Below are 19,237 nucleotides of genomic sequence, written 5' to 3' on the forward strand. Positions count from 1 at the left end.
GCGAAAGCTCAGCTAGGAGGTTGGTACAGCTTTGAATATAAGTGGGGGAATGGATTGTCATATGAAAGCTGGCCTCCCTAAGTGCAGAGAGGCTCAGCACCAAAAGGCTGGTTGCCTGGTGGTGGTGTTTTTCTCTCCTTGTTTTAGCAATAGCAGCTGCCAACTAAGGCATGGAGGGGTTACAGTCTACCTTTGGAGGAAACCTCGAAACTAATGAAGTTGGATTTTTTTGGGGGGGAGTGTTGAAATATGCCACCTACATAGTAAATACTCTCTCCATACATTTGTAAATTGATGTCATTATAATCTGGAAAAGTTATGTGGTTGTATAGCTCTCTGATACATAAGCAGTTCCGCCAGTTTCAATCTTGGCAAAGGAAATCAACCTCATTTTGGATTTACAAGAGAACATTGTTTTTCTAGTAGGCGAAATAAAAATTACTGTTTCTGTGCTGTTGGGACTCACAAATGCTGCTATATTTTTGTGTGCAGACTCATTGTGGGTGGAACACAGAGATTCCAGGTCTTGAAATACTTTTTTGAGCACAAGGCCATTGAATACTGAAAAACAGCTCATTAAAAAAGCTGCCATCCACTTCTTCTAATTAACTTGCTCTTTGCTACCCAGAGAGTTTGCTGAAATGTGCAGGAGTTTATGCTTGGAAACAAGAGTGAACTGAAGGAAGTTGACACAATGCTAATCATTGACAGTGGCAAAGTGTTTTTAACTGGGAAGTTGGAGTAAACAGGCAGCAGGAACAATAGCTTGTGTCCTCCTGGCCCCTGATGGGACTCTATGCAGGTATTGTGATGGATGGGCACCTCCAGGACATGGTCTAGGCAGCTGCAGGAGCACAGATCTCATTGGAATTCAACAGAGACACAAAAGGGTAGCCGGTCCATCATGCCACTTGAGTTGTCAAGAAAGAGCCAGGTCCTTTGTGCTCCAATAACCACATGCTGCTGAACCAGAGGGAGACAGAAGCAAATGCAATAGGAAACACTTTCTTTGCTCACGCTTCTGCAGGTGCAGAATGGTATAAAGGCATCTAAGAACCCAGATCAGTCCAGGAAATTGGTAACTGGGGTAGCAGTTAAAATTGTAGAGGTTCCCCACCCCCCAACATTAGGGAGATCTAAATAGCTGTGGATTCTGTAGAAGGAAAACAGTAAAGACATTAGTTGGTGGGGCATTTTCTTCAGGAAACATGGCTTTTGCTGCCTGGCATGTCTGGTCTCCCATCGAGTGGGCACGTTGGATGTGGACGGCTGTAAGATGCAATGGAGATTACAGTTTCTTAGTCCAGCAGGGAATCTCGGGAAGGAGGCAAGTTGGTTCTTCTGTCAGGCCACTGTTCTAATCTGCAGCAGATCTGTAAGAATGGGGTGTGACTTAGGGACAGAAATAAAGAGGAACCCGGCAGCCCAGATATGGAGTCTAACTGGATAAAACCTGGTTTCTCTTTGGGTCCCAATGTTGTAACTACTTTGTATTTTTTACCTATGGGTAAAAAAGCTTTAAAATTTTTTCCGTTGCCTTGACAGAGTTCATAGAATTGTATGATCACAGATCTGTAGCTGGAAGGGACCTTACTTTATTTACAAATGAGGAAACTGAGGGCAAGGGAAGTGAAGTGATTTTCCCAAGTCACTTAGGTAGTAGGTATTAGAGGCGGGATATGAATTGAGTTTCTCTGACTCCAGAGTCAGTCTTTGTTCCATTGTACCACCCTCCCTCAAAGTACAACAAATACAATACCACAAATATTTATTAAGCATCTATTGCATGCACCTGTGCCAAGTGCTGGGCAAGAATAAAGCTTGGGTAAAACTTGTTCCTTACCTTCAAGGAGTTTATAATCTGCAGTGTCTGGTCCATGAGTAGTCTGTGTGGTCTACAGGCTGGTATCTTTTGGTATTGATATCTGTTTATAAAAAGACCCCATCTCTCCTTTTGTTTTCAGTATGAATTAAGGATTCATTTGTGCATTTTAAAAAATCGTCATTTCCTTATTGGTATTTCCTTCTTCCCACTCCTATTCTCAAGTGTTTTGTTTTATCTTATTATTTTCAATGGTGGTAACTAGAAAATGCTTTAGAAGGGGAGGGGGGAGTAGAGAACTCCTTTGCCCTGCTAAATTGGTTGATGAACTGAATGTGCTTGGATTCATTACTTTCCACTGGCACTTGGTCATGTGGATTCTGCCTTTAAAAAAAGGTGAAACATTAATTTCTCTGTCTCAATCCTTCCTTATTGCTGTGACTGGATAATCATGGAAATTGTTGGGAGCAAGGAATTTTGACATCTGAAAAGCAGAAATCTGAAGAATTAAAACTGCTTCACTCCTGGAGTTAGAATCAGGTCAAATCATTCAAACAACAAATATTGATTGAGTGCCACTTGTCATTAAGATGGTCTAGGTGATATAAAGAAATGTAAGAGGCCATTCCTGTCTTCAGGAAGAATCACAGGGAGACAAGACATAGAAAATAATACTTCAAGGACCTATGTCTTTGTTGAGTGTGGGTCAAAATGGATGACAGCTTATCATCTTAAAGAGAGCCTTCCTGGGGCCCAGAGACCATTGTCCCAAAACTACTCAGTCCATGAGAAGTGAGGATTGAACCTAGTTCCAGATTCTAGATCATTATCCTGCCCATTATTCCATATTGTCTGTAGAAATATGTGACAAATACCAAATGAATGGTATTCAGAAAAATGGTATTCAGAAAAAATACCAAATACCAAATGAATACAAATACCAAATGAATGGTATTCAAAAAAAATGTTTTGGAGTTTATGGGAGAGTCAGATTACTGTGAGCTATAGTGGGTTTGTGAAAGATTTGATGCCAGGTTTCAGAAGAACTGGACTCAGTATCTGCTGTGTTTCCTATTGCTTGTGTGCCCTTGGTCACTTCACATCTCTGGGCCTCAGTTTCCTCAATCTGCAATGTGAGAGAATTGGACTTGGTGGTCTATAAGACTACTTCTAGCTTCAGTTACTATGGTCCGGTGACATGGGACTTCAGCTTTGGCCTCGAGGGACAGACTAGCCTAACTAGGTTATCACTGTAGATTGGGTTTGGGCAAACTGGTTGAGTAGATAAGATAACTAAATGGAACACGAGGAAGCTGATGTTAGTACTTGGCTTTCTTGCTGCCTTAATGGTTGACTTGTGACTTGTCATTTAGCACAGGGCCAAGCACTATTAAGAACTTCATAAATGCTTTTTTGTTGACACAAAGGACTTGGGGGATTCATTCTCATCTGTTAAGACAGGATATTCACAGCAGTATAGGCAATGAACCAGAATATTTGGGGGGGGGGGGTGCTTTGTACAGCATTTGGAGTTCCACTAGGGAGGGATTGTGCATAAAGTACTTTTTGTACTTTTCTCTCTTTTAACCAAGAGCGGCACTCTTAATGCTCTTCAGTAAAATTGTCACTCTTCATTTCAAAGTGTAGCCACCTTGGACATGCACTCGTGATGGTTTTGTGTTTGAGTGGAAACCTATTTTGACAGTGAAATTCTTTGCAGGCATTTTGACCACACCTTTCTGCCTTGTATTGTGGCAGGGTAAGCCCCTGTGCTTTGAATTTGTGATCATGTGGGTGTTCTTATAATACATAAACCTCTTGGTCTTATATTATACTTAAACCCTAGAAGAAATGCTCCCCAGAACACATACACACAGACAAATCCTCTTACTCTTTCTTTGTCTGTTTCCATTACTCTATTCCAAGAAATGTTCCTAAAGTTCATAAAAAGACCTCATTGTATTAGCTTTCCATGCAAAGCTGGGAAACACACATCTCAAGTAGAATTGAGTTTAAAGTGGGTATTCACTGAGGAACAGGGCTATGATATTCTCCATTAAGAAGCATGCTGCTTCTTATTTTTATCAAATTATTTTGATAAAATTACCAAATTTGTACCCTATATCCAACCTGATCAGAAACTGAGAAACTTATCCAAAGGTTAATCACTCAAGCAACAAACATTTATTAAGCTCTGGTTATCACATTTTATGCTTGGGTATGAAGATATTGGGGTATGAAGAAAAAAAATGAAACCATCCCTTTCCTTAGAGAGCTTCCATTTTATTAGTCAGATCAACCCTAGTTGATCTCCCCTCCTCACCTCAAGTCTTTCCCCATTGCGATGTGTTCCCCACACAGCTGTCAACATGATTTTCTTAAACCACGGTTCTGACTATGACCCTGCCTATGACCCTGCCTCTGCCCCATGCCCATCTACCTCCCCACCCACTCAATAAATGCTAGTGACTGCTTTTCATCTCTAAGATGAAATATAAACTTCTTTGTTTGGCATTTAAAGTCCTTCGCCACCTGACTCTAATTTGTCTTTTGGGGGTTTTTACATTCACATTTCATACACACTATGATCCACGCACTTTCATACGCACTATGACCCACTCAAACTGGCCTTCTTCCTGTTCTTCAAATGTGGCCCTCCATGTTTCTTCTCTGTGCCATTACACTGGCTATCCCACACTGCCCCACATTCTTACCTCCTTCTCTTAGAATCATTAGTTTTCCTCAAGGCTCAGCCGAAATGCCACCTTCTTTTTTGAGTTTTAAATTTTTCTCCCTCTCCCTTCCCACCTCCCTCCCCAAGACAGCACACAATCTGATATAGGCTATACATATACATGCCTGTTAAACATATTTTCACATTAGTGATGTTGTAAGTAAGAATAATACACAACAGAAGAAAAAAAATAGTAAATAGTATGCTTCAATCTGCATTTAAACTCCATAATTCTTTCTTTGGATGTGGATAGCATTTTCCATTATGAGGCCTTTGGAGATGTCTTAGATTCTTGTATTGCTGAGAAGGGTTAAGTCAATCAATATTAATCATCATGCAACCTGGCTGTTACTGTGTACAGCTTTATCCTGGTTCTGCTCATGAAATGCTACCTTTTACATGAAGTCTTTCCTGATTCCCCCCCAACCTTCCCCTCCACACACCCTGTAATAGCAGCTGGTGCCTTCTCCCCACATTATCTTGTATTTTTTTTAAACATACCTGTTCATGTTGTTACACACACACACACACACACACACACACACATACAACTGTAAGCTGTTTTACTTCTTTCTTTGTCTTCCTATCCCTTAGCACAGTGGCACAGTTTAGTCATTTTTTCAGTCATATCCAACTCCTTATGAGTTCATTTATGGTTTTCCTGGCAAAGATATTGGAGTGGTTTGTCATTTCCTTTTCCAGCTCATTCTACAGATGAGGAAACTGAGGCAAACAAAGTTTAGTGACTTGCCCATTATTCTCACAGGTCACACAGCCAATAAGTGTCTGAGGCCAGATTTGAACTCAGGAAGATGAGCCTTCCTGACTCCAAGCCCAGCATTCCATGCACTGCACCATCTAGCTGCCCCAGTGGCATATGGCAGGTGTTTAATAAATGCTTGTTAATTGATCAGTTTCCATTATTTACTGTAGTTGCTGTGAAACTTTTCCATCTGAACCAGTTATGAAAATCAACTCATTTTCTCTGTTTTGGTCAGGAGTTCCGACTCTGAAGAAGCATTTGAGACTCCAGAATCAACAACTCCCGTCAAAGCTCCTCCAGCCCCGCCCCCTCCTCCTCCAGAAGCCATCACAGAGCAGGAGATCAGACCACGGCCAGCGCCTGAAGACCCAGGTAATGAAAATGACAGGCAGTTAGGATTGGCCCTCAGGAGGGAGGGCCTCTGGGGACTCAGCCAGGCGATTGTTAATTCCAAGAAGAAGGGATTCCCATATCACACTTGGGGACTTGGCTAGCATTGAACAGCAAACCCCAGGAGTCCATTTATATCCTTAGGAGGGAACCAAATGTAATCTGGGCTCTTTCTGCAACCTGGACCATGAAATCAGCCTCTTTTTGTTTAGGGATACATGTGAGGAAAGTTTGAGCTTCATGCATTTTTAACACAGCAAGTTAAAACATCAAGTTATTTGATTCAAAATATTGACTTTACCCATTTGTAGAAGCCTTAAAAAATTCCAGTGAAATCACCCATTGAAGTGAGGGTGTAGTCTGTGGGAGAGAAGGAGATTTGGAGATTAAAGATAAGAGAAGGTAACATAGGGCTGAAAAGGGCTCAGAAAGAGTATTTAAGAGAATAATATCCCAGTGACTAACCCCCTATTTTCTGTTATGTTTCTCATATCCTCTCTCATTCTTTCTCATTCACTCTCTTCTAATGATGTGTTAAAATATGACTGGAGATGTGTTAATTCCAAATGTTGATGTCACTAACCCTGAATAGCCATCCCACAACCTACTGCTGGTCGTCTGAAATCCTTATCCTTGTACCTGAATTTCTCTTTGCAAGCAGGAATTTTGATGCATATCTGGCACACTCAGAAGACTGTTTATTTGAGGAAATTGAAGGAAATGCCCAAAGCGAGCACATCATACTGATTTAGGAAAATGTTGAACCCCAGAATAAAATTGAATTTTCATCTAGGTGTTGGTTTTGCAAAAGGTTTGTGGTGCCGTTTTGGACCTGTAGGTCTGAGCAAGCTTTTCTTTTCAAAGCAATCGATACCAAGCAGTGCTTTGCTCTTGAGCAAATATACTTCCTGAGGCTTGTGGGAAAGGGGGGAAAAATCAAGGAAAACCTACTGCCTTTGCTAGTGTCAAAAAATGCCTCAAGGAGTGTTACAAGTTGACAAATGCAATTTTAATACTCTTGCCAGCAAGCTTTCTTCAGTAATATCAATCAACAGCAGTATCTAGATACGCTTAGCAAATTTGAGATCTTGTTCTCAAAAAGTGGGTAATTTCTTTTTATTTATTTGATTGTGAAGTGGGAAGGAAATCTATAGGGATTCTTCTATTTCCCTGAGGTTTTTTTTTTTAACAGATCTACTTTTGTTACTTTCCATTAATAATAAAGCTCATGGGGCAAGCTGAATGACACTTAATTAATATAAATTAAAAAAAACAACATTCAAACATTCAACACTTACCTTTTCATGGAAAATTACTGTGTGCCAAGCATTTTGTAGGCTTTAGATCAAAGGTAGAATTAAAATGAAAGTATTATTTTTTTGAGTTTATAAGTTTAACTCATGAAAATGCATGGTATAATTCCAAAAAGGATTAGGAGGAAGGCTGTAGCATATCTAACAACTCATATATATTTCATCTCAACAGAAAAATCTGAATCCCATAGAAATATACACATGTGTATGAATATAACATTTTTAGTCAAATATCAAAGCCATATTTTGTAGAGGATTTGCAGAATTGCAGAGCTAGATACTTAGTAGAATGTTAGAGATCATCTGATACAGCCCCTTAACCTGCAGATGAGGAAACTGAGGCCTAGGGAAATGAAAGGCCTTGGTCCAGCATCACTTAAGATACTGGCAGAGTTGTGATCAAAACCCAGCTTGTCCAGCTCTCAGGTGCTCAGGGATCTTTCCACTGCTCCAGTCTCACTAGTTGTCTTTTACTTTTTTCTTTTTTTTTGTAATTTTTAAAATTTTAAACTTAAATACAAAATAAGAAAAGAAAAAAAAAACATTGCTATGTACACAGCAGAACATGAGAGGATTCAAAATATAAAGCAATAGTTTTCCATTTCAAGAAGGCCTATATAATAAACACTACATGCTGTGTTCAGAGGTGTCCACCTTTTCTTTGCTTCCTTGTAGGTTTTTCATTCTGTTCTCTGCTGTGCATTTTTTACTTTATTCTTTTTTTCCCCCTTCCTCTTCCCTCCTCCTCCAAGAAGGCTACAATTAAGTGTAGAAATACACACACACAGACACAGACACACATACATATACGTATATATACATACACATTCATATACATATATATTTACACATAGACATACATATAGACATACATATACACTTACATATACATGCGTAGATATCTATATTCATACATGTATATACTCATATACATTCATATGCATCTATATCAGACTGTACTATAGTTGTTTATATTCTGTTTCTCTGAAGGTGGATAATATCTTCCTTTATAAATCCAAGTTTTTCTGTATTTTTCTAAGTCCACCAACTCATCATTTCCTACACCACCACAACATTCCAACCTTATACTAATGGGTTGTTTTAAAAAGTCTAAAATATTTGTTTTTTTCTTGAGGCAGCTAGGTAGCACAGTCCATAGAGTGCTAGGCCTGGAGTAAAAAAAGTCCTGAGTTCAAATCCTGCATGAGATTTTGATCAGATGGAAACTGAGGTCCAGACAAGTGATGTGGTTTGATACAAGGAGTTAGTGACAGAGGAGGAGATAGAACTCAGATCTCTTGACTCACAGATTAGTTGCCGTTCCATTTTGAAGTACAGACATTTCTCTGTTAGAAAATTGTCTTTTTGTGATATGGAATATTTGCTGTACAACGAGGAAACCAGCATGAGTTATTACAAAGCACAAAGCACAGCTCCCTATTTGGCTGGTTGGCTAAAGAAAAGAAAGCACTTTTGATGAAGAACTATGTCAGTGGAGGGTCAGGAAAGGAAAATCTTATAATTTCCTTTTTTAAACTATCAGAGTCACTGCTGAATCTTACTGAAAGAGCAGTTTTACACAAAGGTCTGAAGTCTCTCCCCAGAAAACTTAAGTTTTCTATCAAACAATCAAACACTCAACATAAGTTGAGCCAACATGCTATACTTGCATTTCTTGGGACAGTTTCTATGATTCAGAAGATTCAGGGTCCACTTCTCATTAGTTGGTTATCCCTGGACTAGTCATAGACTGTCTCAGGGCCTTGGCTTCTTCGTCTGTAAAATGAGGGGATTGGATTAGATGAGCTTAGTGGTTGGTTCTAGGTCCAAGAGCCTTTGAATCTCTACAATCGGTTCTTGAATTTGGTTGCTCTGGAGCAGAGGTTCTGAGCCATTTTGGGTATCCTGGCTGGTAAAGCCTATGTTCCCCTTCTCAGAAGACTGCTTGTTTCCTGCATTCATAACTGAAATAAGTGCTAAAAGTCAAGATGTAATTTTTTTCATATCCAGGTTTACAAACCCCTTGAATTCTTTCCATGAACTCCTTGGGGATCCATATATCCCAGGTTAAGAATCACTGCTATAGAGAAAGGACAAGGCATGTGCCAAGCCCAGTTAGAAGTTGACTAAATAAATTGGAATAATACTAATGCCTTACATCTGTATGATTCTGTGTAGTTTTATAAGTGCTCTCGCAGACATTACTTCATTTCGAAATGATAACAGCCCAGGGCATTGGTATTATTATTGCTGCTCTACAGATGAAGAAAACTGAATCTCCAAGAGATGAAGTGATTTGTCCAAGTCCACACAATTATTAAATGGTAGACTAGGGCTTACAGTCAGGTTTCCCATCTTGTAGTCCCTTGCTTTTCTCCTTATACCAGGCTAGTTCTATTAAGCAATTTCAGTGCAGCCAGAGTGGAGGTCAAGGTATTCTGAAACCCAGTGACCTTGACCTTGCCAATAAAACAGTGGTTAGTGAAACAGAAGGTGAGGGGCAAACATGTTGTCATAGATGAAAAGATAACTGGGGCTAAGGCAGAGAGGATGATTCATTCAGATGGTCTCATTCTGCCACATGATGTCATTCTTGGCACAGCAGACCCCAACTCTGAGCTAGTTGAGATAAGCCTTCTTAATCTTGTCACATTCAAATTATGTCTAGTAACTGTCAGGCTATTAACCTCATCCATGCCAGCACCCTGCCAACCGCAAATGCTCACTAAGCTTGAAATGTGAAGGAAGACAAAGCCTGTGACTATGATTAGGGAATAAAGATAATAGAAAATTACATTCCTAAACAGGCTTGACACTTATCAATGGACATACCTTTTGTTTCTTCCTAAAATGAGTTAATATTCTTTTTGTATTTAAGTTTGGGAGCTTCAGGGTTGATCAGATCCTAGGACCCCAGAATGAAAGCTTTAGGAATGATATTGCAATCACAGCAAGTGCGATATTTTTTAATGAGAAACCTATTTGTTACTCTGGATTTAGAGTGCCCTGAGAAACATTTCTACTCACCCTCAATCCCAGCAACTCTATCCAGAACCATCTTAATAGGGGACATAACTCAGATCTCCAGCTTTCCCAGATTTGTATATAATTACATGACAAGATTTCAAGTGGTCAGTATTTTAAAAATGTAAGATCCTCTCCACTTGGCCCCTTGGTTCGTTGATGAAGCATCCTAAGACAAGGGAATGTCATCTTAGGAGTGGTACCTCGTGAAGGGGAGGAGCAGGGGGTGGAGGTGGTGTTGACTTTTTTTAGGAAAATATTTGGAATCTGATGACTTGGGTTCAATCCTGGTCTTTTAGTTAGTTCCTGTGGGGCACCTGTAAAGTGAGATGAGACTAGATGATCTTTCAGTCTCAATCCCATGATTCTGTGTTAACTTGATGATTAAGTCATGGATTCAGATTACAAGGTGCTAAAAGTGATTTAAGCAAGATACTGACAGAGCTGGAGAGTTTTCTTGAATGAATGGTAGACAAACAGCATCCACTGGAAATCAGCATCACCACACAGTCTATTTCCACTAGGCTGAAGGGTCATTCCCACCGAGCACAGATAGCTCAGAGCCTCAGCTCACTGCCTTCTGTGATCCATTGTAAATGCCACCAGAAGTCAATGTGCCTAGAAGTGTATAGGGCACTGCACTTTGAACTGGAACCTCATGACCTCTCCTGGGACACTCTTGCATAATGCAACTTAGTGGGGAGGCTGAAGATTTAGGAGAAAATGGCAATAAAAGCATCCTACCTCAAACCCCTTACTCACTGTGTAACCCTGAGCAAATAAATCCCTTTGCCTCTCTCAGCCTCAGTTGCCTGTAAAATGGGGATAATAATAACTATTTCATAGAGTTGTAATGGAAATCAAATTAACACACACATACATACATATCTATATATGTGAAAAATGACTTTTCTTAGTAATTATCTTGGAGACTTAAAGCTTCCCCCCCATTCCCCTTTCTTTCAAAGTTCTGTTTCCTGGGTATTGTGTTGCCCAGACAAGTCTGGGAAAATGTTGATTCCACCCTATTGTCAAGACAAGTGATGTGGAAATTGATGTCTCTTTGACCAAGATTAAGTGACCTAAGTCACTACCTCAAGACCCTCATTTTAATGTAGCCCATCTCCCAGTGTGTTGATTGACACCTCTTGGGAACACCTACCCTTTGAAGGGCATATAACTCTGTGCCCCCAACCTCCAAATCAAGTCAGTTCTGGACTGACTCCCTTAGGGGAGCCCAATTCCTGACTGCAACTCCCATGCAATGCATGCTGCCCACTTGGAGAGAAATTAAAAACATGGACACAACCTAATTTTGTTTGTTTGTCTTACTTAGACCAAACTCTGAGGTTGACTATATATATATACACATACACATACATACATACATATACATATACACACATATATAGTATATGTGTGTGTATATATATATACACACATATACATACATATGTATACACACATACACATAAATATGCATATATACATATTCCACTTTGCAAACTTTAAGCACTATATAGATATTATCGATTGTTATTATCTTTAGGAAAGATCGAGAATCGGTAGTAAATCTGCCACACCTGGTCTCGGAGCTTGTCCATGGACTACTAATGTATTACCCCCCCACCGCCTTACAGGTCCTATAGACGTGAATCTTAGAAGGATAGGAAATTGCCTGAGTTCTGAAAGATGGAGACAGATTTAGGGTAAGGTAAAGCCAAGTAGAAGCACTTTATTAGCTTATGAGTCAGTATGCTGATCGAAAACAAAGATGATGTCCATTTATATAACATGACTGTTCTCTACCCTTCCACCCATGCAATTGGGCCTTCAGTACTTCAGAAGATGCTTTCAACAACAAAGGGATGGCAGTTTCAGTGGACAGTCTTCATGAATTACTGTGGCCCAAAAGTCATCCAGTGGTAGTTTAACCTTCCAATGATGAACATCTTGGAACTGACTTCCTTATGACCCATAATAGATCTTCTGATTCTTATGACCCCTAATAGTGGTGGTTTTTAACACTAAGTATTCTATTAGCTATCCTCACTTGCTACAGTGAAGCAGGCCTCCTTGAGTTCTTCAGGGAAGTTCTTGCCTTTAATCTTATCTTATTTAGATAATTAGCAGAGAGCAATAAGTCTCTGGTAGCAATGTTTGGCTGTGAGAGTTGGACTCTAAGGAAAGCTGAGCACCACAGAACAGACACTTTTGAATTGTGGTGCTGGAGAAGACTTTGGAGAGTCTCTTGGACCAAATCAGTCAATAATTAGAGAAATTAACTCAGGCAGCTCATTGGAAGGACAGATACTGAAGCTGAAGCTTAAATACTTTGACCATATAACGAGAAAACAAGACTCATTGGAAAAGACCTTGACGTTGAGAAAGATTGAAGGCAAAAGGATAAGGGGACGACAGATGATGAACGAAGAGGATAGAGTGTCATGGAAACAATGAACATGAACTTGGATAGACTTGGAGAGATAGTGAAGGATAGAAGGGTCTGGCACACTATGGTCCATGGGGTCATGAAGAGTCATACACAACTCAATGACTGAACCACAACAACACACCTATGGCCTTACCCATCTTACAAATATTCCAGAGTCAGCATTTCAGTAGGAATGGGGAAAGGATAAGGGCAAAAGACTGCAGAATTAAAACCCCACATTTTAAAATGAATTTGCTGGAGTGGGTGCTAAAAGGCTTAACTCCCTCCTCCCAGAGGGAATGAGGTTTATTTCTTGACTGTATCTATAAGCCTTGGTCATCTCCCACAAATTATAAAAATCTGCTAGACAGCAGTATGACATGAGTTAATCATTAAAAACATTGACTCCAAAGCCCATTTTACAGCTGCCTTTTCTCTTTATCAGGGTTTTTGAGGTTTATATGCTCCTAAAGCCTTGCCCTCACCAGTCTATGAAAAATGATGGCGCACCAGAGCGCCAACAATATTTCCAGTGGCTTCCAAGTTTCTTTTAATGCCCCTGTAATCTAATTGATTTATAAGAGTGTGACCACAGAGTACAAAGCCCCGGATTCCTTTTCACAGATAGTACAGGCAAGAGATCCCTTTTCCATACACACTGCTGTTCTCTGACATTTTCTTCCAAAGAACTGGGATGTTTAATGGGTTAGGAGGAGATGACAATGCCCAGTACACAGTATACCATCCGTCAGTGTCCCTGAAGGAGATGAAGGGAGGTTAGGTGCCCAAGGGGGCTCTTGCTGAAGTGGGAAGAGGGTTGGGCACTTTCTATCCAGGAGGGAAAAAAGGAGAGGGAGTCTAATTATGGGGAGTGAAGAATTCACATTTTATGACCTTGTTAATATGTATGCATGGACCATATTGTGATGTACTGTATTAAAACCAAACTTCAAATAACATCCACCACAAAGCACGGTTCTCTCTCCTTTTTGGGTTGGCCTTTTGATCATCAATGCTTTTTACCTACTACCATTAAATCTGAGGCTACTTCAGTTCTGGAGTTAAGCCAGCACCAGACACAGTCATAACTATTCCAGTAGTTTATTCTTCACAAAGGTTATTCTGACCCCAGAGTGGGAGCAGTGGATGGAAGATGCAAAGAGGCAGATTTAAATTTGATGTAGGAAAAGCATTTTCCCACTAACAATTAAAACCAAAGTGGAATCAGTTGCTTCAGGACAGAGTGGGTTCTCCTTGAAGCAGATGACCTCCGAGGTCTCTTCCATTTCTGTAATTCTGTTGAGACTGTGTTGCTAGTTGGCGGAGTAGATAGAGCTCTGGACTTGGAGTTGAGAAGACCTGAGTCCAAATTCTGCCACTGCCACTAATTAGTTGTGTGACCCTGGGCAAGTCAGTTAACTGCTGTCTGACTCAATTTCCTCATCTGTAAAGTGGGGCTAATAATAATAATACCTACCTTCTAGCATTGTGAGGACTAAATGACAATTTATATATAAAGTGTTTTGCAAACCTTAAAGTGCTACATATAAATGTCATTGTTAAAATTATGATTATTTGCCATGGAGTTCCTCCTTTCTGTCTTATTATTTGATCCTTTGGTGAATGCATTATCTCATGCTCATGAGTATTCCCTTCATACATGCTGATTACAACCCATTCATGCCACATCTCCTGTTTCATGTGACCTTTCATAAATCCTCTATATAGAGCCTACCCATTCTGCTGGAAGCCTTCCTCCGAGCCTTTAACCATTTCATAGATACCAGTGAAGAACTCTAGTCATCCATCTATTATCTCTCCTTCTCTATGTGACCAGTCTACCTTTCTCCAAATGTTCATTTCCCTGGGTATCTCTAATTACCACTTCTAGATGAATCATTGTTGATCATATGCTGCTGCTGAGTTGGTATGCAACCCATTAAACTCATAAGTAACCCCCAAATTACCTATTGTGCTCTTGTCTTCACCCTATTCAAAACCTGTTCTTAAATATTATCTGAACCTTATTTACTTAAGATGTAAATGATTGATGACAGCTCAAAATGTTATGGGTGGAGAGAGACTTGCATTTAACTAGAATCAAAACCCTGTGCTAAGGAGGGAGCTCTTTGGGTTGATTTTCAGGCATTCCCAAGTAGAGATAGAGGAATATTCTTTGTGGGCCATTACCTGCCCCCTATTCCTGTGGGTTCCCAAGTGTTCCCCTTTCTCCACCCCCACACTCCCTCTGCCTTTCTGCTTCAGAGGGTCTGGCCTCCTTGCTTCCACTGCCTGTTGAGACCAGGTGCATTTGGGGATACATACATGCCTGTGAGATTTATGGCCCCATTCACCCCAGTCTGCTGCTAGTGAACCAGTTGTTCCTTTCTTAGCTCTAACATTCTGTGGTCTTCCAGTCCTAAGGAAGGACTTATTAGTCAGCAGACAGCCAGAGGGGAAATGGAGAGACAGGCGGGTAATATGAAGCTGTCTTTGCCCCAGCTGTCCTATGTGCCCAGGAGGCCAGATAACACTCGGCACCTGTCACGGACACTCAGGGAACGCTAGCTGGCAGTGTTCTTTCATTGCCCCAGAGGCTAGAGTATAATCGTGATTATCAATGACCCAAAGCTGTGCAAATGGAATTTTTGAGGGATGTTGGACAGGAATGCAAAGCTAATACCAACATGGTGACCTCCATTTTACCTCAGAAATAGCTAGCATTTATAGAGCACTTTAAGGTTTGTAAAGCTTATTACACACTTTGTTTCATTTACTCCTTATAGCAGACTTGTGAGATAGGTACTATTATCATTATGTCCATTTTACAGAGGAAGAAACTGAGTGTCAGGGAGGTTAACTGACTTGCTTAGGGTCACACAGTGAGTAAGTATCTAAGGTAGCATTTGAACAGATTTTCCTGATTCCAAGCAGCATTCTATCCTATCACCTAGCTGTCCCAGTGATCCATGACCTCGGAGTATATAATGAGGATATTCTCTTTTCTGGCTTTCTCTGACAAGTTCTACATGTTTCTCTAGTTGTGGAAACCTCTCCCTTAGAGCCATGAGCTTTCAAGTGTATCACATGCCATTCCACAAACCTCTTTTATATGAGGACCAGCCTTTACCGCCTGAGAAGCTTGTTACCTATGGAAGGGTTCTTGACTCTCCTTGGCATATAATTTCTTCTTCTTGTGATTCTATAAAGTGATAGAACGAGACACAGGCTACCAGTCTCCCTCGCAGCCCCGCTCCTGGGATGCCATTTCTTAAATGTATAAAAACTGAATAACTTACAGGAAACAATAAAAATAATTACAATTGACCTTTGTATAGAACTTTAAAGTTTATGGGGCCACTTTTCCTATATCATTTTATGGGATCCTCACAACTACCCTGTGTGGTTCCTGTGTACCAGTGTACACGTTACAAAGAGCATCTATTTCATTTTTTTTTTTTAAATCTTTTTGCTGTTGTTCAGTCATTTCAGTTGTGTCTGACTCTTTGTGACCCCATTTAGGGTTTTCTTGGCAAAGATACTAGAGTAGTTTGCCATTTCCTTCTCCAGCTCCTTTTACAGATGAGGAAACTGAGGCAAACAGGATTAAGTGACTTGCCCAGGGTCACACAGCTAGTAAATGTCTGAGGCCAGATTCGAATTCGCAAAGATGAGTCTTCTTTACTACAGGCCCAGGGCTCTGTGCACTATGGCACCACCTAGCTATTATCACCTAGAAATGGTGGAAAGAGTCCTGACCTGAATTTGAATCCTATCTCTGCAGCTTACTACCAGGATAACATAGGCCAAGTCCGTAAGTTTTCTGGGCTTCTCTTTCCTAATCTTTAAAATGAAGGCTTTGAACTCGTTGACCTTTAGCTTCCCTGCTAGCTCGAGATTCTATGATCCTAAAAACTACATTATAACAATTTTTGAGGCAGCTAAGTGGCAGAGTGGCTAGACTGCTAGACTTGGAGTCACAGAGACGTGAGTTCAAATCTGACCTCAGACTTGTACTAGTTCTGTGACTCTGGGCAAGTCACTTAACCCGGTTTGCTTCAGTTTCTTCCTCGGTAAAATGTGGATAGTAATAGTACCTACCTCCCAAGGTTATTGTGAGGATAAATGAGATAATGTTTGTAAAGAGCCTTAAGAACCTTAAAGCATTATGTAAATGCTATTATTATTATAATTGTTATAACTAATAATAGTAATAGTAAGTCAAAATTCTAGAGTTTTTTTTATTCCAAAATGATGCTCAAGGATTTTCCTTTACCCATGATAAAAATATCAAAATTTTAAAAGTCTTTCAAATATCTTTTTAAAAAATCTTTTAAAAATATTTTTAGATGTTATAACTCTCCTTGGTATCAGTATCAATGCTAAGAACATGACTGGGACTGAATAAGCTGGTGAGCCAAAGCATGACATGAGTAGGTTCTGGATCATTCAAACAGAAAGTGACACTGAATAATGCCTTATTTAGAGCTAATTGATCTAAATACTTCTGAGGCTTTTCTAGTATGTACTCACATTTAAATAATTGCAGCAGGAGATTATTCATACAGTTAGAAAATAGGACTTTCTTTTTTGAATATTATTAGATCATTCATTTTTGAAACATAATATTATTGAATAATTTCCTTATACAGCTTTAACTTATTCTGGAAGATATTCATTTTATTTATTTATAAATTCTTTATCATAAACTTTATTAAATATTAACTAGTTAACTTAGCAAATGTTTACATTACAATGAATTCATTTCAACCCATAATGTGTCATAACTTGAGTCACATTTTAATTTTCATCAGTATTTTTTCTCTCTTGTCCTTTACTTTTCCCCATATAGAGCCATCATTAAAGTGTTCTCTCTTCTTCTGGTTCTGCTTTCTTCATTTTGCGAAAGGTCCTAAACACATAAAGATCTTTTGAGATACCTTTGTATCTCTCATATTTGCCAGTCTTAGTTTCATTATTATCTGTATTCCATTCCATCAAGGTACCACAACGTATGCAGCCATTCTGCCATTGTTAGATATTAGGTCACTTCCAGCTTTATCTATCTATCTATCTATATGTTGTTCAGTTGTTTCAGTCATGTCTGATTTTTTGTGACCCCCATTTGGGGTTTTCTTGCCAGAGATACTAGAATAGCTTGTCATTTCCTTCTTCGGCTCATTTTACAGATGAGGAAACTGAGGCAAACAAGGTGAAGTGACATGTCCAGAGTCATACAGCTAGTGAGTGTCTGAGACCAGATTTGAACTTAGGAAGATGAGTCTTCCTGACTCCTGGCCTGGCACTCTACTATGCCATAGAGTTGCCGCATTTCTTTATTTATTTAGCAATTACAAATGGCTGCTGTGAATGTATTTGAACAGACAACCCTTTTTTTCTTTTTGGTAACATACTTAAAGTATGTTCCCAATAATAGTATTATTGGGGTGCCTATAGAATTTGAGAGCTAGAAAGAGAATCCAGGCCTCTCACTTTACTGATGGAGAAACTGGACGGCAGAGAAATTAAGTGGCTTGCTCAGGGTCACCGAACTGCTCAGTGACAGACCCAGCACCAGAACCTTGAAGTCTCTTGACTTCAGGACTATTACTCTTTCAACCACACCATTCTCTGAGTAGAAGTGAGCACTAGATTCGGGGTGAATGAAATGTTGTGACCAAGCAGAAGTAAATTGTCAATAGAAGTGGATTTATGTGATATGTGTGTAGATCCCTTCTGAGACTCTTGACCAAATGCACAAGCCCTTTAGGAGATTGGGCCCATTCTCAGCTTTGGCATTATTTAGAGTACATGTTCTTTCCTTCATAAAAATGTCTCTGCTGACTTTTTCTGGCCCTTGATCCAATGGGCTTTTTAGCAAAATTGGATAAATATTATTTGAACACAACTGGTTAAGGACACTACAAAGCATACTTCCTGAAACTCCTACTTGGATAAGGGATTCTTTTGTAATTTACACTTTGTACACAAAAGCTCTCTCTCCACCTACTGGTTCAGCTTTCTGCATTCTGAAGGGAAAGGGAACAAATATTTATATGGCACCTACTGTGTGCCAGGCGCTGTGCTGAGCGCTGTTCAAATATTCTCTCATTTGTAATACGTAATATTTGTAAAATTTGCAAATGGTCAATCAAAGGAGGGTGATAGATATCGCCATTGGAGAAAAGAAAAAAAATTCTATCAGATTACATGAGTTACACCTTATTAGCATTGAATGAAGTAGAGTAGAAATTTGGGCTTAATTTTCTTCCTTTTCCCAGGGTTCTTGCAAGTTTTCCTGCAAATGTTTGAAATTAACCACACACTTTCCTTCAAGTCATATTTATTTCCACATGCTGCGCACCTCCAGAAACAGAAGTGATTGGACTGCAAATTCAGGCATATTTCTTTTTCTTTTTTGAACATGGTTAATGCAGGAATTTGTTTTACTTAACCATACATATTTGTAACAGGTTTTATTTTTCAATGGGAGGAGGGGAAGGTAGGAGAAAGAAAATTCAGGACTGAAAAAAAATCAAATTAAAAACATTTTTTTTCTGGTAGCAGAAAATCCCTAACCTTTCAGAATGTGAGCTGCATAAGCTGACTCATTCATCAGCTTTAAGTAGTAACCCATATCTAGAACAGAAGGCATTTATGACAAAAGACATACCACAGAATGTCAGCTCCTTGAAAGCAGGGATCAGAGAGTGTGTGTGTGTGTGTGTGTGTGTGTGTGTGTGTGTGTGTGTGTGTG

General features: G+C 39.6%; 1 protein-coding gene across 5 annotated transcripts in view; it reads left to right on the top strand.

Annotated features, from left to right (window-relative positions):
* The window catches only part of TACC2 (transforming acidic coiled-coil containing protein 2), a 308,717-nt gene that overhangs the window by 224,789 nt on the left and 64,691 nt on the right, over positions 1-19,237 (top strand). For all 5 annotated transcript variants that reach the window (XM_027839765.1, XM_027839767.1, XM_027839762.1 and 2 more), the window contains one exon: positions 5,555-5,691. In XM_027839765.1, coding sequence (XP_027695566.1) covers positions 5,555-5,691 — 137 coding nt within the window. The remainder of the gene's footprint in view (positions 1-5,554; positions 5,692-19,237) is intronic.

This window comes from Vombatus ursinus, unplaced genomic scaffold (assembly GCF_900497805.2).
Source record: "Vombatus ursinus unplaced genomic scaffold, bare-nosed wombat genome assembly UNPS02014833.1, whole genome shotgun sequence".
Taxonomy (NCBI): Eukaryota; Metazoa; Chordata; class Mammalia; order Diprotodontia; family Vombatidae; genus Vombatus; species Vombatus ursinus.